This window comes from Balaenoptera acutorostrata, chromosome 5 (genome assembly GCF_949987535.1).
Source record: "Balaenoptera acutorostrata chromosome 5, mBalAcu1.1, whole genome shotgun sequence".
Classification (NCBI taxonomy): domain Eukaryota; kingdom Metazoa; phylum Chordata; class Mammalia; order Artiodactyla; family Balaenopteridae; genus Balaenoptera; species Balaenoptera acutorostrata.
The window spans coordinates 105811510-105835383 of NC_080068.1; the positions used below are offsets into that span (position 1 = coordinate 105811510).

Sequence of the window (23874 nt, forward strand, 5' to 3'; positions counted from 1 at the left end):
AATCGCAGCCAGACGAGAAGCTCCTGTGTCCTGGGGCCCTGCGTGGGCACTGCCCATTGCAGACCTACTTCTGCTGGAGGGTGGGCTGCGGTGGGAACTCGGGGTCGGCCTCACCTGCTCTGTCACCCTGGATGAGCTGTGCCCTCAAGGGTGGGGTTTCCATAGCCCAGCTCCACGCTGCACCCTGTCCTGGCAGCTGAGCCTCCTGGGGCCAAACCCCAGGGCTTCCTTACACCCTGCTCGCTCAGCTGCTTCAGGGCTGTGCAGACAGGCTCTGGGAGACGGCTGGGCCCTGTGGGGTTGGTGTTGGCCAGCCTGGGACTGTTTCCCTCAGGCCCAGTGAGGGCCAGCTGCCCGGCCCTGCAGTGCTTTGTACATCCCATCCCACAGTCTCTGAGGTCACGGCCCTTGTAGACTCAGTGTACAGATGACCTTGCCCAAAGGAAGGGGCCGAGCCTGGCCGTCTGCCTCCTTAACCCTGTGTGAATAGCTCACGAGGCCCGGGTGGGCTCGGTGCCTGCTGCATCCCATTCAGGTGGGGCGTTGCTGACGGGAAGGGCTGATCCAGAACAACAGCTGCTTCGGCCCTCAGTGCTGGCCCTGCACCCTCTGCTTCCACAGAGGTTTATCTGACTTGGCCCTGAGGATGGGGCCATTGGGGCCACTTGCTCCACAGGCTTCCAGCCCAGTGTGATGAGTGTAAAGTGAAGGTGTGTACAGCCTGGCACAGAGCCCAGGGGAGCTGGGAGGGGTCCCCAACACAGTTATTTCTCTGGGCCTCCATGCAATGGGGAGAAATTGCTGGAGAGAGTCAGGCGTTCCTGTCTACCTACTTCCTCTGCCCAGAAGAGCAGCTTCCCGTGAGCCGCCCTGATGCTGGGCTCGGGTGGCTGTCCCAGGCATCGCCCCATGTCTGCTGGCGCCCTGGGCCTGACTGCTCCTGCTGATGTCACTGTCGCCGACAGCACAGGCACTACCAGCCAGGCTCCTGTCCCCCGCCCCAGGTCAGCTCAGGAACCTCTTGGGCGTTTACAGTTGTCAGAGAAACCATCCCAGCCCTCCTGCCACACGTATGTGAGTCCCAAGCAGTGTTTGGTGCTAATGCCGGGCTGTGAGTGAGCCCAAGAACAAGCTGGAGTTAGAAGAAGCTAGTTGGAATAGCGGTTCTCAGCCCCAGTGCACGTTCAGACCACCAGAAAAGGCTTGATGCCTCTGTACGGGCCCAGTGGGTGCGGTCAGAGACCAAGACCGTAGGGATGGCTCTTAGGTGCCGGTACTTCTAAGACGCACCCAGGTGACCCTGCGGCTCAAGCTTGAAGGTGCATCAATCACCTGAGCCAATCAGCTTGTTAGAACACGGTAGGTGGGCGGCACCCCGGCACTCCGAGGGTTCATCTGTGGGACGCGGGAGAGCTCCATTTCTCACAAGTTCCCAGCGAGGCTGCTGCCCTAGGCGGGGGGCGTGCCCAAGTCACCAGGCGTCTTGTTGAGCGCAGGTTCTCAGTCTCCAGGCTGCGTGGGGCGACACTCCCGGTGAGGCCAGCACTGGTCTGAGGACCATGCTTTTAAGTAGCAGGGCCAGTGGGTTGCTGCCCTGTGGAAAGGACTCGGGGTCTGTGCACTGGTTCTCCCGTCTCTGAGAACTGTGTGTACCTTTCTCTGAAGATACACACCACACCGTGGCAGCAGTCAGCAGAGCTCAGAGGGACCCGCCTGCCTCCGGTGAGGGGAAAGAAGTATGATTAGACCAAACCTCCGGGTTGTTTCCATCCGAGGATCAGTTACAGGGGAGCTTAAGTGCCTTTCTTGAAGCAGACAACTGGTTGTAGATGAGTGATCTGAGCCCACCATGTTCCGGTTGGGGAAATTGTGGGGTCCCAGCCCTGGGACAGCCTCGGGGGGAAGGGGAGAGCTGGGAAAGAAGAAACCTCACGAGCCAGGGGCTGGAGCCAGAGCCGCAAGCTGTGCTTCTGGGTAGAGGACGAACCATTAGCAGCACCCGGGACCCCCTGGGCCTCCGAGTGGCCTGGGGGTCCCCCTGCCTGCTTGTGCAAGGGTTGGTCCCTCCCAAGACTACTCCCGGTACTGTGCTTTCCCCCCGGGTAGGGGCTCACCCTCTGTGGCCGCTTCCTCCTTGTGTGGGAAGGGAGGGTAGCTGGGTCCGTCTGCACAGACCTGGCGCGCTGTTTGGGCTTCCACTAGACTCCCGTCCTCCACCCAGGTCGGGTTAAGTGCCTCGGTGGGGAGGGCTTGAAGGGTTTGTCAGGTGGTCACTCAGCTTGGGGCTGTTTTGGGCCCACCGGGGCTGCGGCGTTGAGGGCTCTGCCTCCCCTCGCAGGGGCTTAGCCGGTGGAGAGCATTTGACAAGCCCAGGCAGGATGGCAAGTCCTGAGCACCCCCCGCCTGTCCCTCCACAGGGCCACAGCAAATCTATCCAGTGCCTGGCGGTGCATAAAAACGGCGGCAAGTCTTACATCTACTCTGGGAGCCACGACGGACACATTAATATCCTTTGACTCACAGCGCTGGCTCTGGGGCCCCTGGCAGGAGAGTCGGGAGTTTCCTGTTCCCACGGTGCCAGAGGCGAGGCCAGCCGGCTGGCAGCCGCAGGGCTCCTCTGACCGGTCTTGGCTGCTGGGAGGTGCCGTGTCCGTACTCGGGGCCTCCAGCTCCAGGCCGCGGCCTTGACCTGATGGGTCACGTTGTGCGGCCTTAAATGGTTGCTGAACCTCCCTGAACTTGAGCTGCTTCTCCCCGTTTGTGACCTGGTGCCGGCCTCGTCCCTCTCACGAGCAGCAGCAGAAAACGTGTGTTAGAATCCAAAGGGACCCAGAGCCTTTGGGGAGAGTCCCCTTACTTTAAAACTGGGGAGAGTGTAGCTCGGATGCCTCAAGTGCCTTCCCCAACGTTGCACCGCTCGGCGACGGCTGAGCTGGGCGGGAACCGAACCCCCGCTCCCCGGCGAGGGGCTTTGCAGTCCCTCTGAGACGTTCCCGGCAGCCCTCCCAACCTCCTCCTCCCAGGATGGCGAGTGTGGGAGGCGTCGTCTGAGGGGCCCGCCCCAGTGCGTGTGTCGTGGCCGCGAGAGAGGCCTGCCCTCGTGCAGCCTGGCTCCTGGTCCGCGGCTGCCCTGCCCCCTGGAGGGGCTGTTCCAGACCCCCTGCTTCTCCCACCTCCGCAGACCCGCCTGGCCTGTAGGGTTCCCTCCCTGGGAAGGTCTCCCTCAGCCCCGAGGGAGGAGGGCAGAGAAGTCACCCTCCACCCCGTCATACGTGAGGAGATGGTACAGCGGAGGGTGTTGCCCAGCATCCCCCCTCCTGGAACCGCTCCTTCCTCCCCACTCATGCCCACCCCCGATGTCCACGCACCGTGACGTTAACCTCCTGCCTTATCGATGGCTGGCGCTCCCTTCACAAGACCATGTCAGGCGTGGAATATACACGCAGCTTCCTGAGGGAACAGTCTTCGGTGCAAATGAGACTCTCATTTGTTGATGTAAAAAGAGAATCTCATAACTTCAAACACCTCACACCTGAGCCCCTCGAGCTGACAGTCCACACGCTGGCCCCGCCCAGGTGGGTCAGCCTCAGGGCCATTTACCTGGTGGCACCTAGGTGGCCATCGGCTGAGCCACGGGGCACAGCCAGCCTCCTGCTGAGGGCCGTGGGCTGGACAGCAGGCTAGAAAGAGCCCGGGGAGGGGGGCTGTGTTTTGGCCCAGTTACGCAGGGTCCCAGGGAAAGGTAGCTTCCTTCTGAGCTCGCTCTCGGAGGCAGGAGCTGTGCTGTTCCACTGTTACAGGGCCGCGCAGTCCCGTGATCTGCCGGGTGCCTGTTCTGAAGACGGGCGGACTGTGTCTCACTGGGCGTGTGGGGTTGTAAATGGCCTACGGGCCCTCTGCCCAGAACGTCTGCTCCCTGAAATTCGGAGTTGGACGTGCACAAGGAGTCCCCCTCAGGCCCGGGACGAGGGCCTGGCTGCAGGCGCCCTGGGGGGCACGCGCCGCCTCCTGGACGTCAGGCTCTTCCTTAACCCCTGCTCCACATTACTGGGATTCAGAGACAGGGGAGAACGACTCCTTCGCTGGGAAGGGCCACACGAACCAGGTGTCCAGGATGACCGTGGACGAGTGTGGGCAGCTGGTGAGCTGCAGCATGGACGACACGGTGCGGTACACCAACCTCACGCTGCGGGACTACAGGTGAGAGCTGCCCTGAGCCTCGGCGGATGAGAGGACCCGGGGCAGGGCCACGGCCTGGTCACCCGGTCACAGGGGCCCATTCACTGAGCCTTGGGGACGCCACACTTGCCAGTTACGTGGAATTTTTCTCAATTTACCGTTTTCAAGAAGTCTTTTGCGTGTGCAACTTTTTCTAGTTTGTGTTTTCATAGTTTTAACCAAAAGTAAAGGTGACACAATTTTCACCCATTAAAAGTACCAGGTTTTTTTAAATTTTAATTGCCCTGCAGAGGAGACTGGTTATGACTGTGGGCGGGTGGGGTCAGAGCTCAGTTTTGTCTGTACCCGGGGAATGCCGGGGTCTCTAACTGGTGGATGTGGGCAGAAGCCAGGACAGGGCAGCTATGGGGGCGGCACTTGGCACAGATGCGTAGGAACAGGAAGTGATCCCTTCACTTCCTCTCGCCACCCCCTTCCCCTCGTCCCAGCCCCCATCATGACTCCTCATCTCTCTCCCAGAGGCTGAGAGTCTTCCTCACCCCCTCCTGTGTTATAGCAAAGCCTCGTGCAGTAGAGATCAAGGTGGAATTTCCTTGAGTCACCCGAGTGCTGTGGTTCTGCAGTGAGTGTGTATTTACACCCGCCCTGTGCCCCTGGAGACTGAAATAACCACTTCCTCCTCTCCACAGCGGACAGGGAGTCGTGAAACTGGACATCCAGCCGAAGTGCGTGGCTGTCGGCCCCGGGGGCTACACCGTGGTCGTGTGCATCGGTCAGGTACGGCTCCCACCCGGGCTTGGTTCAGGCTGACGCTGCGCAGTGTCTGGTCCCCACGTCCCCTCTCACACGCGTTCAACCCCGTTTCTACTGAGCCCCGTTGGCATGTGCTGAGGGCTTCCCACGTGCTCACTGGATCCTCGGGAGTCCTATCAGGCATGGCGTCATCCCCACCTTACAGGTGAGGAAACCGAGGCACAGAGAGTAAGTTGCCCGAAGTCTGCATCTGGCAAAAGGCCGAGCTGGGATTTGAACCTGGGCAGCCTGGTGAGAGCCTGCACTCGAGGGTCACACGCCCTGCACATCCCTTGCCCGTGAGGCCCACGAGAGGCACGGCCCAGGCAGCTCTGTCCATTCACATTCGAATCCCAGCCCTGCAGCCTTGGGGTGGTGTGGCTTCAGGCATTTTCCTCACCCTCTCTGAGCTTTAGTTTTCTCATCCCTCGCAGCTCACAGGGAGGATTATGAGGAAGTATGTGTCGGGCTCCTTGTACCATCTCCATGAGCGAAGAGGCTGATAGTGACCATGACTCCCTGAGGCCACGTGATGGGGGGTGGCGTGGAGGGCGGCTCCTCAGCACAGTGGGGTCTGGCGTTCAGCCCCACAGCCTGGGTTCTCATTCAAGTCAGTAAGGTCTCTACACACCGTCTCCTGGAATTTCTGGAACGAAGCACCCTTAACTGAGACCCAAGCCTGACCCACTTTATCCAGGATCCCGCTCTGCAGCAGACGCCATCTGTCAGCGGGCTGGGCATCCCAGCGTGCAGATCAGAGGAGGCAGGTGTGACGGAGCCCCCGCCCACTGGCACAAGTGACAGACCCACCGCCGAAAGCTGTCATTCAGATCTGCCACCCCTCCTCCGTTCTGGGAGCTTCAGTGCTTTGGGGAGAGTGGATTCCTGTGTGTCCCAGATAACACGAACCTCCTATCAAGCAGTTATTGCAGACACCCTGGTAGTCAGCAGGGGCGCAAGAGGAATCGAGGGCTGTGAGCGCCTTAGCAAGTGGGGGAAAGACTGGACGAGGACCTTCTAGAAGGACGGGCGGGAAGGCTGCCGCTCCGTGGAGGGGGCTCCCCCAGCCTCGTGTCTGAGCACCTGGCCTGTAGGTGAGAGGTGAGACCTTGGGCTCTGCGGGCCTGGCTCAGCCTCCCCCACTGGCCTCAGATTCCTGTCTGGAGCTGCGGTCGGGACAGGCTGTGTCCTCTGAGGCTCACGCTGGGCTCACGTGGGGAAGTTCAGGGAAGAGCCGCCTGGGGCTCTGCTCGGGAGGGGCTGGCGAGTGCAGGGTCCAACCCCCAGGTTCCAAGGAGTCCAGGGCCCACGGGATCCGGTGTGATGACTGTCCTGTGATGTGTTGTCTCTGCCCTGGTTCTCTAGGGCATCCTGACCTGGACTCCCCGTGGCTGGCCATAGGGTCCGCAGAATGTCCTGGAGGGGCCCGCGATTTTAGGTCAGGGGACAGCCACGTTCAAGTGTTGCCTCTGAGGCAGATTTGGGCCAGTGCCCTCAGCCTTTCCCTGTCAGGTGTAGGTGGGTAAGTGCGCTCCCGGAGTTGGGCAGATGATGCAGGTGAATGCTGCTCAAGGTGCGTTTTCTGTAGCAAGTTTTAGGGAGGGTGCTGCCGCCCATCCTCCTGGTGCGTTGCCTCCCCTACCCGACAGCACAGCCCGCAACGCACCCCGAGGGCGGGGAGGGGCCTGCTTGCCCTTGGGACAGCTGGTGGCCTGAGCAAGGATGCGATGGGGTGAAGCCAGAGCTGTCACAGAGAGAGGCTACCCTGTTGGGGACGGTCTAGTGAATTAGAACCCGGGAAGGGGTAGCGAGGGGTGAGAGGGGGTGAGGACGGTGGAGGGTCACCGTGCCAGGCGGCCTTGGGCTGTGCGCCAGAGGGCGGAAGGCACACTGGCTGCCAGGGCGGGGCTTTGGGACCCCATGGCCCTGAGAGCTGCGGGGCTTGCATCTCATTTGCTCCTATATACCGGGAGGTGACCCTGCCATCCCAGGGACACACCGCGCTTAGCAAGGCACGTGGCTCCCACACAGTGGGCTGTAGCTGCTGTTTTTGTTTGCCTTTGCTAGGCACGGTGTTTGTTCTGAGCCCTGAATTCCGTCTCCATGACGTCTAGGCACTGCTGGGTTCTTACCCCTGGGAGGCCAAGGCTCAGATCAGTTCATGAGCCGGTGTGTGTGACCCATCCCATCCCCGCCACCCCGCCAACCCCCAGCAGCAGGGGGCTGAGCCGGGCCTCCCAGGCGCCTCAGTGGGGCCTGCACACCCGGGCGCTCAGCCCCGTCTGCAGACCGTGTGCTGCCCTGTCAAGTAGGAGGGAGCCAAGGCAGGTGCTGGCTGGGAGGGGGCGAGGGGGCAGTGCGCTGGGTGCCTCCAGGCCACTTCGCCGTGAGCCGTCTGTCCTGTCCTCCCTTCCCTGCCGGGGCTGAGGGCTAGCGGAGAGCCTCGCAGCACTGTTGCCTACCTACTGTAGTCAGCACCTGGGGTTCCAGTTCCCTCCCAGCCGGTGGGGCGCCAGCCCTGTGTCCCCGGGCTGCGGGGACTCGCGCACTGACATCATCAGTTTTTTCACACACCACGGGTCAGGGTCGCAAAGGGTGTTTTTTGGACCCGAGAAGCCAGAACTTGGAAGTCTGGCCTGTCCTGTTCATTTCCAGTGCCAGCTTATAGCTTCGCCACTTCCGAGGGCTGCGTCCTCTTGAACCCGTGAGAACTCGGCTCAGCAAAGATCATTTATTACACCCGATGTAGAGTTGGAGGAACTAAAGTTCAGGCGTCAGATGGCTTTCGACGAAGCCCGTGCGGGTGGCGATAACAGCACCATTCATATTGACAGATGAGGGAGAAACACCACAGGGCCGGGGCCGGTCCCACTTAGTGTGGCTGGAGCGCCCCGGCCTGGCCCCCAAAAGGTTGAAGATGGAGCCCAGCCCGGGCCTGGGCCGTGTGTCCCGGGGCCTCTCTCTAACGGCTGCCTGTGTGTTTCCCAGATCGTCCTGCTGAAGGATCAGAGGAAGTGCTTCAGCATCGACAGCCCCGGCTATGAGCCCGAGGTAGTGGCTGTGCACCCGGGCGGCGAGACGGTGGCCATCGGGGGTGCGGTAAGGCCCTGTCCCCACGCCCTCCGCCCGGGGGGGTGTGGCCGTGCTGGGGGCGCCGTGAGCTGTGTGGGTGCCGGGCCGCCTCAGGGCAGGAGGGATGGCGGCGGGAACCAGCTGGGGTGCCTCCTGCTGCCCAAGTGAGAGCCCCCCTGGGCTGCCCTGCGAGGCCACCCTCCCCCCAGGCTGCCAGCCCCTGGTGACACAGCAGCCTCCTGGGAGACCAAGGGTCCTGGGCAGTGAGGCGGGCTCTACTGGGGTGCGGGCGCAGGGCAGGGATGCCTCGGCCTGGGGAGCTCGTGGATGCAGCACGTGGAAAAGGAGTTGCGTCCCGAGCCGGGCTCGCTGGGCTCGGGGAGGCGACAGGAGATTCTTCACACCCGTGAAGTGGAGTGCCAGCCTGAGGGTTTCAGTTCCCCTTGAGTGTGACTCCCTGTTGCCCGCCTCCTGGCGGCTCCTCTGTGCCCTGCTCTTTCCCCTCATTCCTGGCCCCCGAGGAGAGGTGCCTGGACCCTACGAGGATGGGGAGTTTGCTAGGAGCCAGGCTCGACAGAGCAGGGAGAGGAGCCTGGTGCCTGAGGGCACCTGCCGGGTGTGGGGTGCAGGGCACGGGGCAGATGGCTCCGGCCGAGGACAGTCAGGGCAGATGAGGGGCCCTTGTTGGAGAGCTAACTCGTGTACAGGTGCTTCTCAGAGCTTGGCCTGTGGACGCCTGCGCTGGAACTTGAGTTTTTGTGGAAAAGGCAGACTCGTGAGCCCCCAACACGCAGAATCACAATTGGGGGGTTCTGCGTTTTAATGTAATTTTAATGTAATAATTAAACTTATTTTAATGTAACTCTGCCCACTGTGCTTGTGCAACCACGAGAGCTGCTGCAGGGTTGTAGGAGTTGCCCTCTGGTGCCAGGGGGACAAAGGAGCAGCTCTCCTGGCACAGGAGCCAGCACGTGGGCAGGTGGCCGAGCCGGGGCAGCGGTTAGGAGGAAAGGCGCTGCTTCTTACTGATGCCCTGGCGCCTCCCTCCAAAAAGAAGGGCGTTGGGGGAGTGTGTGTGTGTGTGTGTGCGCGCGCATGCACGCACCCACGTGTCAGGGGAGTGACCCACTGCCCCTCTGTCCTCCCACAGGATGGGAACGTCCGCCTATACTCCATCCTGGGCACCACGCTGAAGGACGAGGGCAAGCTCCTGGAGGCCAAGGGCCCTGTGACGGACCTGGCGTATTCCCACGACGGCGCCTTCCTCGCCGTGTGCGACGCCAGCAAAGTGGTCACGGTCTTCAGCATCGCTGACGGCTACTCGGTGAGTGGGCAGGCCCCCCCCCGTCTCCACGCTGGGCAGCGCAGACGGCTGGAGGCGGCCGTGGCCTCTCTCCCCTGTCGTCACCGACCGGGCGGGTGCACAGGACACACGGCTTCGTTGCTCCTAGAGCGTGAATGACGTGGGAAAAGGAGACCTTCCCTGCTGTCCAGCAGTTTGTGGGCCCGAGACAGAACAGCTACCAAAAAGTTAGGGGCCTGGGCGGCAGCAAGGCTGCTGTGAAATCGGGCTGGTTGGTTCACCTGGGTGGCCTGGTTCAGTGACTTCTGGAACCTTATTTTTCTCCTCCGTCAAAAGGCTTAGGCTAGATTTTTTTTTTTTTTTCCTTGAATCTCATTGCTGCTTAAAGTCCTATAAAGTGTGAGCGCTGGTCGTCCGGATGTGGCCTTGCACTCGGAGGCGGGGTGGGGGGGTTCCCGGGTTCCCCAGTGGTGGATGGGTGAGAGAGGGGACCCGGTTGCCGAGGCCCTGGAAGCTCATCTCGCTCTGAGCAGGACAGCCAAGGGCACTGTCGTGTGAGGTGTGAGAGTGCCCATGGGTCACCAGCCAACCCTGCTGGGCAGTGTTAGTCCCATTTCACAAACAAGACTGCGCTCTGGAGGGACTCGGTCACCCGCTGGGTGTGACTGGACCACAGGGCCCGGGGCAGATGGAGGTGCCTCCAGTCCCTCCCGTGGAGTCAGCCTGGCCCCCTCCCCACAACCTCCAACACTTAGGACAGCTTTGAAATCTACAGCAGAGTCAAAAGAATTTACCACCTGGATTCTACCTTTACCATTTTACTATGTCACGTTATCCATCTAGTAATCTAATTTTTTAGTGCATTTAAAGTAAATTACAGGTATCTGTATAATATATCAGCCTACGTATTATTAACTAGAGCTCAGTAGTTTTATCTTCGGCTGTAAAATTTACATATAATGAGGGATGAGTGGGAACGTTAAGTATACACCAGCGCTGTGGGTATGCCTGCACCTGCACATACGCCCACATCTCCATCAACATAAAGAACATTTCACGTCCCAGGAGGTTCCCTTCCACCTCAGTATCACATTTATCAGATTCTGCATTTATCACACTTTAAGCGATTTAATTTGCATATAGCAAGCCTCGTTTACAGCATGCTAAGTAATCTGCAGAGTAGAATCAACAAAAGATGGAAGAGGCAACCTTGAAGAAGAAAATCATGGTTAATATAGGGATTAAGAACAAGATGGAATGCTCTGAAGTAAAAGCGTTCCTAAAGCTTTAGTAGAAAGCGTTATTTTTGGTCATGTCGCCCCCCCCTGGGTAAGACAGTGGCTCGAGGCTGGGACATGCGGTAGACACGTGCTCCTGTAGACACGTCTGCCTGCCTGCAGGCCACACCCACCCCACCCAGGCTCCAGGGTGAGGGCGCATGTCGGGCAGCCCCCTCCTCCGTCCGCACATGCACAGAGCTCTGTCCACACCAGGCAAGACCCTCTCGCACCTCCTATTCTTGCACTTCTCTCTGTCCCCTCCCTAAGCTGAGAGCTCTGTGCAGGCGAATGGGCACATCTGGCCCATGTGATAGATGCTATGAGGGCAGCCCTGGAGTTCCGGGTCCTGGGGGGCACGGTGGCTACTGTTTGATCTTGGGCTGCCCCTTTCTGTGCCTTCAAGCAGTGGGCACCCTGGGGTAGTTACAAGGAGTCAGTGAGTTGGTGAGAGTTTCAGAAGCCAGGCATAGAGAAAGCGTTTCATGAGCACTGGCCCTCGTGAAGGTTAGGTGACATGATGCCCACTCGCTCTGGCCTGAACCCTGACCTACCACCTATTTTTAATGTGCATCCAGGAGAACAACGTTTTCTATGGACACCACGCAAAGATCGTCTGCCTGGCCTGGTCTCCAGACAACGAGCACTTCGCCTCGGGCGGTATGGACATGATGGTGTATGTGTGGACCCTGAGCGACCCTGAGACCAGGGTCAAGATCCAAGGTGATTCACGCACCCTCCTCGGCTCCCCAGGCAGCTCTGGAGAGGTGTCCCCAGGGCTCAAGGGTCCCTTGTGTGCTTCAGGGAGGTGGCCTCATGGAGACCTGGCGCTCCAGCAAACATCAGCTCTGCTGGTCTGGGCAGAGGACGCCCGTGTGCCCAGCGTGAAAGCAGGTGGTCTCAGTACCTGGGATACACAACTGAGTAAAAGGGTTTCCCTGGCATCTCCTTTGTCTTAGTCTGTTCGGGCCTCTGTCACAAAATACCCCAGACTAGGCAGCCCCTAAAGCACAGAAGTCTACTGTTCACAGTTGCGGAGGCTGAAGTCGAGGATTGGGTGTCAGCTCGGCCGGAAAAGGGTCCTCTTCCAGGTCACAGACTTCTCATCAAGTGTCCTCACGTGGTGGGAGGGGCCTCTTGTATAAGAGCGCTCATGCCACTTGTGACCTAGGCTCCTCCCAAAGGCCCCACCTCCTACACCACCGCCTTGGACGTTAGATTTCTAATTTAGGAATTCTGAGGAGACACAGACATTCAGACTGTAATACCTGCTTTCTCCCACCCACCCCACCCCCCTTCAGTATAAACTCATAACTGGGTTCTCACTCTAGGACAGTAGTGTCCAATAGAAGTATAACAAGAACCACACGTGGACTTGACATTTTCCTAGCAGCCACATTTAAAACAGAAACAAGTGAAATTATTAATAGTAAATTTTATTCAACCCAACATGTTTCCACATGTGGCAGTAGCTCACTTCAGGGGCACTGTAGTCACATGTGGCTCGTGGCCTTGGGGGGGAACCCTACCCATCCAGGGTGGATCTCAGATCTCCTGTTCCCGTGTCACCACCTCACATGGGCTCTGGTCCCTTTCCATCCATTCTTTACCTGGCAGGCAGCCTTTTGTCTTGAATGTAAGTGGGATCCTTTCCTACTCAAAAATTGTTCTGTGTCAACCCCACAGAGCTTTTTACCATGCCCAGGAGGGAGAGGGAGGGGACCAGCAAGCTGACCCCAAGTGGGTGGGTAGGCGGTTGGTCCAGGACGGAGGCAGGGACAGAGCAGACTCAGATGGGCCATCCTGGTCTCCACAGAAAGCAGCAGTTTTGTAGTAAGACTCGAGCAAGTTCAAGAGGCAGCAAGAGCTCGCAGGGTAGAGGGTGGAAAGTCCAGTCCTTGTCTGGGCCGTGGGGTCACAGGTCACTGGACGTGCATTGGCCTGAGGTCGGGCTGTTGTGTGCACGGGTACCCCAGCCTTGTGTTTCTCAACGTTTTATTCCTCATGTCCCCATTTTAACACCACAGATATACTGTGCACTGTTTGTGTATTGTCTGTATATTGTTGCTTTATGCATAGAAAGACTTGTTCACTCCGCTGGGGGGAGGGGCAGTTTTGCCTCCAAGGGCCGTTTGTGGTCGTCAGGACTGTGCTGGCGCCTGGGAGCTGCAGCCAGGACGTCTGCTGATCAGGGAGTGTCAGTGGTGGGGGGCTGAGAACACCTGCTTCCCCTCCCATTACCCAGACGCTCCCCACTGAGAAGAGGAAAGGGGTCTGGTTGACCAGGATCCTGTTGGGTTTCTCGGTGGGCCTGTGGGTGATCTCGGCCCGGGCTTCCCATCTTCTGGTCTGAGGTGCCTGTGGGAGCAGAGCTCCTGGGTTTGGCTCAAAAAGCGTGTTCTTTCTCCCCAGATGCGCACCGGCTCCACCACGTGAGCAGCCTGGCCTGGCTGGACGAGCACACGCTGGTCACGACCTCCCATGACGCCTCTGTCAAAGAGTGGACAATCGCCTACTGAGGAGCCCTCCTCGGACCGACCGGATCAGGGACTTGGGTTGAACGCAGCTCCACAGTCACTTCTCTCTGTGTCCCGCCCTCGCCCTGCGCCCCGCCCTGCCCCTGGGGGAGGGGCCTCACCTGGTGCCCGCCCTCGGCCCCGCCCCCCGGGGAGGATCCTGCCTCATCCCCGCCTGCCCGCCTGCTCGCAGGGTGATCCTGTCTGTACAAGTCCTTCTGAAAGCTTTAGACGGTGACAGTTTGCACATGGAAAATAAAGTGAGCACTTCAACCACGTGTGGCGCGTGACTCAAACCCACCGCCTGCCCGCGCAGAACATTCCAGAGGCAGAGCCTCCAAAGCACACAGACCCGCCTGTGGCTCCGGGAGGTTGCAGCCCCTCCCGCTCCCCACCTGCGGGTCCCTCCTGGCTGACAGGGCGGATGCTGCAGAGCAGGTGGCGCTCGTTCCGGGCCAGTGGGCGCGCACGGAACCCGTGTTGCACTGTCAGTTTCTGTGCTTGATTTTGAGAATGGAATCGTGGGGATTTTTTATTTTATTTTATTTTTTTTACGTATCTTAACTGATGTCTCTCAGTGTTCACGGCGCTGCCCCCAGGCTTTTAGATCCCTAGTTAGCAGGACGGGGAGGCATTCCTGGTCACCGGTTCACTCGTGCTTTGATGTTTTCCTGTCTTTCTATCCCCCTCTGTTCCCAAGAGCAAAGATTAATTTAAAGGCAAAGATGGAGTCACTGTAAACTAACCTGTCCTCATTTTCACCTTCCTTTTCTTTTCCAGTGCAGAAATTAAAATAAGTATAAAGCACGGTGATTTGGAGTTTCTTTGCGAATGTCGGAATCACTGGTAAAATGCTGGCTGAGAGCAGTCCCTCCCCTTGCACTTGTGAAAACACTTTGAGCGCTTTTAAGAGTTTAGATGGAGAAATAATTAAATACCTTCTCTCTTCATTGTGGGTCGCTGACTTTGTGTGACGGGGACACGTGGGGGCAGGGGACTGGGCAGCTGCTTGGAACCCCATGGCTTGGGTATCTCACCAGCCTGCAGCCTCAGGGGATGGTTCGGGAAGGCATGGGACCCAGGGATCCCCTCCCATCCTGACTCCCCAATCACTGTGTGACCTGGGCCATCTCACTTCTCTGCGCCTAAATTTGTTTGTGAACTGAAAGCACTGGACCAGGTGAGATTGATCCATCCTGCCTGATTCTCAAGTCCTGTGGCAGTTAGTGACTTTTCTGGTACTTGCCTTCAAAAATAAGGAATAGTATGCATTACGATGTTGAAAAAAACTAAATTCCCAAGCATTCAAATTAATAATGGTAAGACTATCTTATTCTTGGCTAGAAAGATAGCATCATAAAGATGTCTAAATTTGCAGTTCCGATAAAAATTTTCCCCCTTCTGTTCTCTTATTGCCTCTACAGTTCATATATAAAAAGAAGCTAAAAATGGAAAAGAGAAGTTGGGGCCACCACAGGACACAAAGTACAGGACTGTGCTTTGTGTCCTATATGTGTTTGGACTGAGGCCAGGTACCTTTCACATCAGTGGGGAAATAACTATTCAATAAACTGGAGAACACCGGGTAACAATCTGAAAAAGTAGGATTGCTTGTTTTGTCCTTACACCAGATGCAAGATCTAAAAGTAGATCCAAGTTTTGAAATTTAAATCATGGAGTTTAAGAGTGCTGGAAGAAAACATGCAACCTTGTATAGTCACACAAACCTGAGTGTTTCTAAAAATGACAAAAATGGTCAAGGAGAAAATATTGGTACATTTGACCTTTTTTTTTAAATTTATTTTTGGCTGCACTGGGTCTTTGTTGCTGCGTGCAGGCCTTCTCTAGTTGCAGCAAGCGGGGCTACTCTTCATTGCTGTGCACAGGCTTCTCATTGCAGTGGCTTCTCTTGTTGCGGAGCACGGGCTCTAGGCGCGCGGGCTTCAGTAGTTGTGGCATGGGGACTCTAGAGCACAGGCTCAGTAGTTGTGGCGCACGGGCTCAGCTGCTCCGCGGCACGTGGGATCTTCCCGGACCAGGGATTGAACCCGTGTCCCCTGCATTGGCAGGTGGATTCTTAACCACTGCGCCACCAGGGAAGTCCCTGGCTTTAAATCTACATTGAAGGGGAGGAAAAAAACACCATAAAATGTTAAAATATGGCAAATGACACCAATATCTTCAACACATGCCAGACAAAAGGAAACGTAAGTATGTTTGATGCTTGGTGTAATTTTTTAAATGGGAATTATATGTTTACACATGGGAAAATTTTCCAAATATATGACCAGAAACTGTCAGAATAATGCATATAGACTGACCACAGTTATGAAAAAGACACCAGGATCAGAATTTAAAACAATGTTGGGTGTCAGAGGCCCATGGGAAGGGGTGAGGGTACTCACCAGCCAGCCCTAGGGTCACCTCCCTCCCTCAGTCCCTTCACTCATAGAACTAGAGTTTTTTACAGCAGAGCTTGAGTACACCCAACACGCCACTCATTTCAAGGAGGGAGGCATTTGTACTCAAAAACCTTAACAAGAAAACAATGTGGAAATAAGCCACTTCTCTATCTTTGGAGAGAGAACGTAGCCTTTGTGAGCTAACAGTTTGCTGGTGATCTGTGCTCACAGCCCAAGCCCCAGGTCACATTCCTCGTTTGGGGAGTGGGGGGCAGGAAAGCACCCACAGGGGTGACCCAGCCGGGCGGGACCTGCCCTCGGGGCTCCACACAAGGCAGGGGTGATAGCTTTGTGCACCAGTGTCATTTCCTCACTGGTGCAGGCCAGCTCTGGTAGTCTGGGAGAGTTACGAGGATCCCAGGACCTTGCCAGGCTGCCTGGAACCGTGCTTGATCTGAAATCGATCAGCAATGCCTGGCAAGGACCCACACCTGGAGGGCGCGGCACACATCTATCCTGCTCAGTTTGCCAGCTCAGGGCTGAGCACAGACTTGTACCTGCCCTAGAGAGGCAATGTGGGGAGAAAGCTGAACTAAGTCAGCGATCTAGGATTCTGTCCCAGCTCTGCCACTTTATGGTGTGACCTCGGGGCAAGTCACCGTCCTCTCCAAGCCTTCCTCTTTGTTGGTAAGATGAAGTTCAACTAGAAGAATGTTGACTCCTATGGGCCTCCTTGGGAGCACTGCCTTTCTTAAACAACCATGCAGATAACATGCATCTGAACAGTTTGGTCAGTTTTTGAACAGTGCGTCTGTGTGCCTCCCTGTGTTGAGTATGAGGATGTGCTAGGATGGAGTTCCCCGCTACAAAAGATCGTTTCCATGTTTACTGCTGACCACTGGTCACTGCATTAACATCACTGTATTGATCACCAAACCAACCAACTGTTGGGTATGAAAATACTTCTCCAAGTGATTCCTGTACTGGAAAAAGCATCTCTTGGGTCCTGCCTTATATGACTGTGCCCAGTGTGTGTGTGACCCTAAGCCTGTTAGAGCTTCACGTCACCTACCTGGACCTCTGAGGCCTGGGTACCCCCTTGTGATATAAACCAGTGCAGTGACCTATGGTCTCTTGACAGTCTTGAAAATTATTAGAGACCCCAAAGAGCTTTTGATTATGTGGATTATATCTATCGATATATACTGGACTAGAAATTGAACACCATGGAAAAAAATAGTTATTAATGTATGTATCTAAAATTAACAATTATAAACCCATTCCATGTTAGCACACCTTTAAGTGAAATAATTATATTTTCCAAAACCTAAAAATAAAAATAGTAGAAGAATGACATTGTTTTTTATTTTGGAAAATCTCTTTAAGGTCTGGCTTCTCCAATCCACAAAATACATCTTTTAGTTGAAGTCTATGAAGAAAACGTGGCCTTGCATTGATACACAGTTGGAAAAGGGACAAGTATTTGAATAGCGTTTTCAGAAAATTGCAGATATTCATCTTTGACACCATACCAAAACTCGACAAGTAGAAATTTCTTAAAGTTTATCTTCAAGGTGAAATCTGAAACCATTGTCAATGAACTTTTTGTACTCTGTTATGTTAAAATCCACTCTGAATGCATCTTTGATTCACGCATAATTTTGTAACATTCTTTAACTATTTGAAAAATACTGGTTCACGACTTATGCAGAGCTTTCCAATGTTAACACATTTTGTACAATATCAAAAAATCACATTTGTTCAGATCATCACCAGCCTCATCAGAAACATCATTAAGTATTGGGAAGGAAGCTGTCCAGCTCACGGAACTTAAGAATTCTAAATGAATAACCTAGGTCCTTGGGTGTGTCTGTTCCCTGGGGTCCTCCCATAATCTCCTGTCTTGTTGTCTTGGTTGAGGTCGAGTGGCTTCTGCATTTTGGTCTCACCTTCCAGAAGGAAGAGGCACACAGGTGGTCTTTAGGGCCTGCACACCCATCATTTCTACTCCCATTTTAGGGGGACACAGTCATCTGACTGCACCTACCTGCAGGGACCTGGCTGGCTGGAGTAGGGGGTAGGGGCTGGGAAATGTAGCACCCCATGCCCAGCCAAATTCTAACGTTCCATCGCACATTCGCTTGCCTTGCTAAATTTGGTTTGTTTTCAGGCAGATCTGGGAGTATAATGTTTCCTGACATCTCTGTTAACAGTATCCTTGGATTGCAAGGTGAATTTTAAAAATCTTTCATTAGTTGCATGTATTCTTCTGCGTGAACCAAGATTCTTCTCAAACTCCACAACCAAACAAAATGAAGAAATGTTTGATTACTGAAATTACTGAGACTGATATAAAACTCCAACCACGCATGATATAAAGATGATGTAAAGCTCCAACCACAGGTGATATAAACATGTTATAAAGATTCAGTACTCATTCGGAATCTAACTTTTTTTTTTACTTTTTTTTTTTTTTTTTTTTTTAAAGGATTTTCTTATTTATTTATTTATTTATTTATTTATTTATTTATTTATGGCTGTGCTGGGTCCTCGGTTCGCGCGAGGGCCTTCTCCAGTTGCGGCAAGCGGGGGCCACTCTTCATCGCGGTGCGGGGACCGCTCTTCATCGCGGTGCGCGGGCCTTTCTCTATCGCGGCCCCTCCCGTCGCGGGGCACAGGCTCCAGACGCGCAGGCTCAGCAATTGTGGCTCACGGGCCCAGCTGCTCCGTGGCATGTGGGATCTTCCCAGACCAGGGCTCGAACCCGTGTCCCCTGCATTAGCAGGCAGACTCTCAACCACTGCGCCACCAGGGAAGCCCTACTTTTTTTTTTTTTTGGCCACACCATGCTGCATGTGGAATTTTAGCTCCCCGACCAGGAATCGAACCCACACCCCCTGCAGTGGAAGCGCAGAGTCTTAATCACTGGACTGCCAGGGAAGTCCTAACTTTGTTTTTTTTAAACTGCACTTTTAAACTACTCTGATTATATATTTGAGCTTAGAGCATGCTATTTTTAACTAATAAATATCCTGCTTTACACTTTAATGAATTGGCATCCTGTATAAGATATTATTTATACAAGTAGCTTTACTGAAAAGAGTTTGACAACCACTGGATCAGGTAATCTTTAAAAGTAATAATTTCACATTTTATTATAGAATAAGAACAAACTTCAGATTTCCCCATGATTATTTAGGTCCACAAAGAAAGCTTCTAATTTTTTTTTTTTTTAAAGTAAATGGCAGGAAGAGGCAATGTTTGCATTTCAAACAGAATTATTTTTGGTTATTTATTTATTTATTTATTTATTTATTTATTTATGGCTGTGTTGGGTCTTCGTTTCTGTACAAGGGCTTTCTGTAGTTGCGGCAAGCGGGGGCCACTCTTCATCGCGGTGTGCGGGCCTCTCACTATCGTGGCCTCTTTTCTTGCGGAGCACAGGCTCCAGACGCGCAGGCTCAGTAGTTGTGGCTCACGGGCCTAGTTGCTCCGCGGCATGTGGGATCTTCCCAGACCAGGGCTCGAACCCGTGTCCCCTGCATTGGCAGGCAGATTCTCAACCACTGCGCCACCAGGGAAGCCCCAAAGCTTCTAATTTTTAACTTTCAATGATTTCTTTTTTCAAGGGGGGAAAAAATTCCCAGGAAGAAAAGCAATGCCTTTTCTGCTCTAATCCACAGCACTGAAGAAGCAGTTTAGTAAAACTAATATTAATTATTCCTTCATTATAAAGTGAGAATATAATTATTGTGCTAGGTGAAAAATAAAGGCTGTTTCCAGGGAACTGAGGAAGCCACTCATTGCCATCCCTGGATCTCCTCCCTGTTGGGCAGTTTCCTTCACTGTGTCCCACTACGTGATTTGGAGGAAGGAATGCTGGACCAGAAGTAAGGTTGCCCAAATTCCAGGCTTTTCTCTCACGTATCAGCTGGGCAACTTTCACCTCAAACAAATCACCTCCCTGGTTCTCAGTTTCTCCATTTGCTCATTCATTTCTTTATTCAAATAAAGTTGATGTTTTTTGAGCATTGTGTCTGGTACTGTGTTAGGGGCTGGGGGAAGAAAAGGATTAAGGAGAAGAATATCAACTACTACTATTTATTGGGGACCATGTAAAGGGCAGGCAATGTGCTATTCACCAGATAAAATACAGAAGACCCAGTTACATCTGAATCTCAGATAAGCAACAAATCATTTTTTAATACAAGTATATCCCAAATATTGTGCGGACATACTTACACTAAAAAAGTATTCATTGTCGATCTGAAATTTAAATGTAACTGGACATCCTGTACTTTTTTGCTACATATGTTGTTATTTTGCTTAATTCTCACAATAGTCCTATGTGGTGTGTGGGTGTTATCCCCACATAACAGATGCTGCAACCGAGAATTATCAGCTGGGTAATTTGGGGCAAATGATTGAACTCCTGCAGAGAAGAGAATATAGACTTGAAATTGGATCTGCCTGGAAGTTCTTCGTTATGTGAGAGTGCAGAATCAAGACCAAAGAGTAGAAGATACAGGGAGACTAATTGCGGGTCTGCAGCGGGATGGGCTGCCTTCGAAGCAGTGAGCTGCCTGTCCTTGTTTGTGTGCCGGAAACGGACGGCAGCTCAAAGGGTTAATTGAAGATACTTGAACGAAGGGCTATTTGGAGAGGTGTGAGTGGGGTTAAGGATCTCCTGAAGGGGTGGTGAAGCACCCAGGAACTCACTCAGCAGGACGCTGGGCCTGAGGGCACACGGGGAGGCACTAGTACCAGTACACAAAGAGAGCGGCAATCAGGAATAGGAGTGGGGTACTCTTGGTGCCTCCCATTGGCTAAACGCAACAGGAGCCAGAGGGCCTGGTTCCTCCCCAGCTCTGTGACTGTCCCCCTTAGCAACTGCTTTCAGATGCTTAGATAGGACAGAGCGATCAGGGCGTAACAGGGGGCAGTCCTGTGTATGCCTCCGTGAAACCCTCACTGTCCCAGCTCCCACCCATTGGCTCCGCCATCTTTAAATTGTGTCTTTCATTCTCATGCTGTTGCCTCATATTCTTTTAGGCAACGCTCCCTCCAATGTCATATCTGCATTCCAGGAAGGACGCTAGAGAAGGAAGATGGAGGAGGAAGAGGTGGTGCTTGTATCAGGGAAGCAAGACTTCTTCCTAGAATGACGGCTGGCTTCCAGTTGGGTCTCATGAACCAGAATTGGGCCACTGCTCCGTGTAAGGGAAACTGGGGAACGTGTGTCTTAGTGGGACACTTGGCCGCCCTGAACAAAATTGGCAGAGCCATTTTGTGCTTCACCAAATATGGGTTGGTCCCTGCGTTTCCAGTCTCCTTGCAGTTCCTTTGGGACCCTGTGGCCAGGAGGGGGAGTGTGGGCACTTCAGGCAGAGACCGTTCAGTGTCCATCCTCCATCTCCATTTCCCAGCACTGACCTTGGCAGCCACATATTCCAGAAAGGCTTGTCTTAGATGGAGGAAGACCACCAGACTTGCAGCAGACTGTGGTGTGAACAAGAAGTAAACTCTTATTCCACCCACTAAGATGTCATTTTTTGTTACCACAACACAGTTTATCCTAAGCTGACTTATCAGAAAGAAAAAAGAATGGGATGCATATTGGGGCTATTAGCAGTGTCTACAACACTGAGTCAGTTTCCACGTCAGTAAAATGGGGATGCTAATGGTACACATGTCATAGGGCTACTCATGAGCTACTCCAGGGAAAGCCCTAAGACAGTGCTTAGCCCACAGTAAACGCAATAAATATGAGACTTTGATGTAGGTACAGAAGGCAGTTAGCAAACTATAAATAGTAGTTATTGTTGTGAATGCCGGACAAAAAATTAATATCCAATTAATGATAATATACAACACATAGTGACCTGTGCCCCAGGAGGAGCCCACGTGAAGTCCAGGGGGAATTCGAGGAGGAAAATCAGGGTAGGCTTCCTGGAGCAGGTGGTCCCTTGAGGCTGTGGAGGATGCTTTCAGAAAGCCCAACAGGCCTCAGGATGTGATATTCCTGGAAAATGCCCAAGGCAGGGCTTAATATCATCCAATGTTCTTCCTTGGATTCATTCCTTCCTTCTGTCTATGGAGATAAGCTATTATAAACTTCACAGTCTTTTTTTTAAAAAATTTTTATTGAAACATAGTTGATTTACACTGTTGTGTTAGTTTCAGGTGTACAACAAAGTGATTCAGTTATACATAAATATATATATATAATTCTTTTCCATTATAGTTTATTACAAAATACTGAATATATTGGGTGGGCCAAAAGTTTCGTTCGGTTTTTTCCATAAGATGGCTCTAGGAGCGCTTAGTTGTCTTTAACGTCATCTGAAACAATTTTGTTAGATTGTATGTGACAGCTGTCATATCAGCATGCATTTTAAAAAAGACCCCAAAATTGGTGAATTTTTGTGTAACCATTTTATTATTGAAGATGGAAGAAAAAAAGCAACATTTTCAACATATTATGCTTTATTATTTCAAGAAAGGTAAAAACGCAACTGAAACGCACAAAAAGACTTGTGCAGTATATGGAGAAGGTGCTGTGGCTAATCGAACGTGTCAGAAGTGTTTTGCGAAGTTTCATGCTGGAGATTTCTCGCTGGACGATGCTCCACGGTCGGGTAGACCAGTTGAAGTTGATAGCGATCAAATCGAGGCATTAATTGAGAACAATCAACGTTATACCACATGGAAGATAGCCGACATACTCAAAATATCCAAATCAAGCGTCAAAAATCACTTGCCCCAGCTTGGTCATGTGAATTGCTTTGATGTTTGGGTTCCACATTAGTTAAGCGACAAAAACTTTCTTGACCATATTTCCGCATGCGATTCTCTACTGAGACGTAATGAAAATGTTCCGTTTTTAAAACAAATTGTGATGGGCAATGAAAAGTGGATACTGTACAATAATGTGGAACGGAGGAGATCGTGGGGCAAGCGAAATGAACCACCAGCAATCACACCAAAGGCCGGTCTTCATCCAGAGAAGGTGATGTTTTGTATATGGTGGGATTGGAAGGGAGTCCTCCATCATGAGCTCCTTCCGGAAAACCAAACGATTAATTCCAACAAGTACTGCTCCCAGTTAGACCAACTGAAAGCAGCACTCGACGAAAAGCGTCCAAAATTAGTCAACAGAAAACGCATAATCTTCCATCAGGATAATGCAAGACCACATGTTTCTTTGATGACCAGGCAAAAACTGTTACAGTTTGGCTGGGAAGTTCTGATTCATCCACCATCTTCCCCAGACATTGCACCTTCGGATTTCCATTTATTTCGGTCTTTACAAAATTCTCTTAATGGAAAAAATTTCAATTCCCTGCAAGACTGTAAAAGGCATCTGGTACAGTTCTTTGCTCAAAAAGATAAGAAGTTTTGGGAAGATGGAATTATGAAGTTGCCTGAAAAATTGCAGAAGGTAGTGGAACAAAAGGGTGAATACGTTATTCAGTAAAGTTCTTGGTGAAAATGAAAAATGTGTCCTTTATTTTTACTAAAAAACAGAAGGCACTTTTTGGCCCACCCAATAATTCCCTATGCTATACAGTAGGTCTTTGTTGGTTATCTATTTTATATATAGTAGTGTGCATATTTTAATCCCAAACTCCTAATTTATCCCTCTCCCTCCCCCTTTCCTCTTTAGTAACCATAAATTTCTTTTCTATGTGAGTCTATTTCTGTTTTGTAAATAAGTTCATTTGTATCATTTTTTTAAATTCCACATCTAAGTGATATCATATGATGTTTGTATTTCTCTGTCTGACTCACTTCACTTAGTCTGACAATCTCTAGGTCCATCCATGCTGCTGCAAATGACATTTCATTCTTTTTAATGGCTGAGTAGTATTCCATTGTGTATATATACCACATAGTCTTTCTTTTAATTTAATTTAATTTATTTTTATACAGCAGGTTCTTATTAGTTATTTATTTTATACATATTAGTGTATTTATGTCAATCCCAATCTCCCAATTCATCCCACCACCACATCTTCTTTAACCATTCATCAGTCGATGGACATTTAGGTTGTTTCCATGTCTTGGCTATTGTAAATAGTGCTGCAATGAATATTGGGGTGCATGTATCTTTTTGAATTATAGTCTTTTCCAGATATATGCCCAGGAGTGGGATCGTTGGATCATATGGTAGCTCTATTTTTAGTTTTTTAAGGAACCTCCATACTGTTCCCCATAGTGGCTGCACCAATTTACATTCCCACCAACAGTGGAGGAGGGTTCCCTTTTCTCCACACCCTCTCTAGCATTTATTATTTGTAGACTTTTTGATAATGGCCATTCTGACTGGTGTG

The 23874-nt window shown here is 52.5% G+C and overlaps 1 protein-coding gene across 1 annotated transcript in view; it reads left to right on the forward strand.

The window, feature by feature from the left end:
* Positions 1 to 13947, forward strand: part of WDR1 (WD repeat domain 1) — a 40166-nt gene extending 26219 nt beyond the window's left edge. Inside the window, exons 9-15 of the mRNA XM_057546699.1 lie at positions 2418 to 2510; positions 4049 to 4200; positions 4869 to 4956; positions 7960 to 8070; positions 9194 to 9367; positions 11202 to 11346; positions 13036 to 13947. Coding sequence (XP_057402682.1) covers positions 2418 to 2510; positions 4049 to 4200; positions 4869 to 4956; positions 7960 to 8070; positions 9194 to 9367; positions 11202 to 11346; positions 13036 to 13142 — 870 coding nt within the window. The 3' untranslated portion in view covers positions 13143 to 13947. The remainder of the gene's footprint in view (positions 1 to 2417; positions 2511 to 4048; positions 4201 to 4868; positions 4957 to 7959; positions 8071 to 9193; positions 9368 to 11201; positions 11347 to 13035) is intronic.
* The last annotated feature ends 9927 nt before the right edge of the window (positions 13948 to 23874 follow it).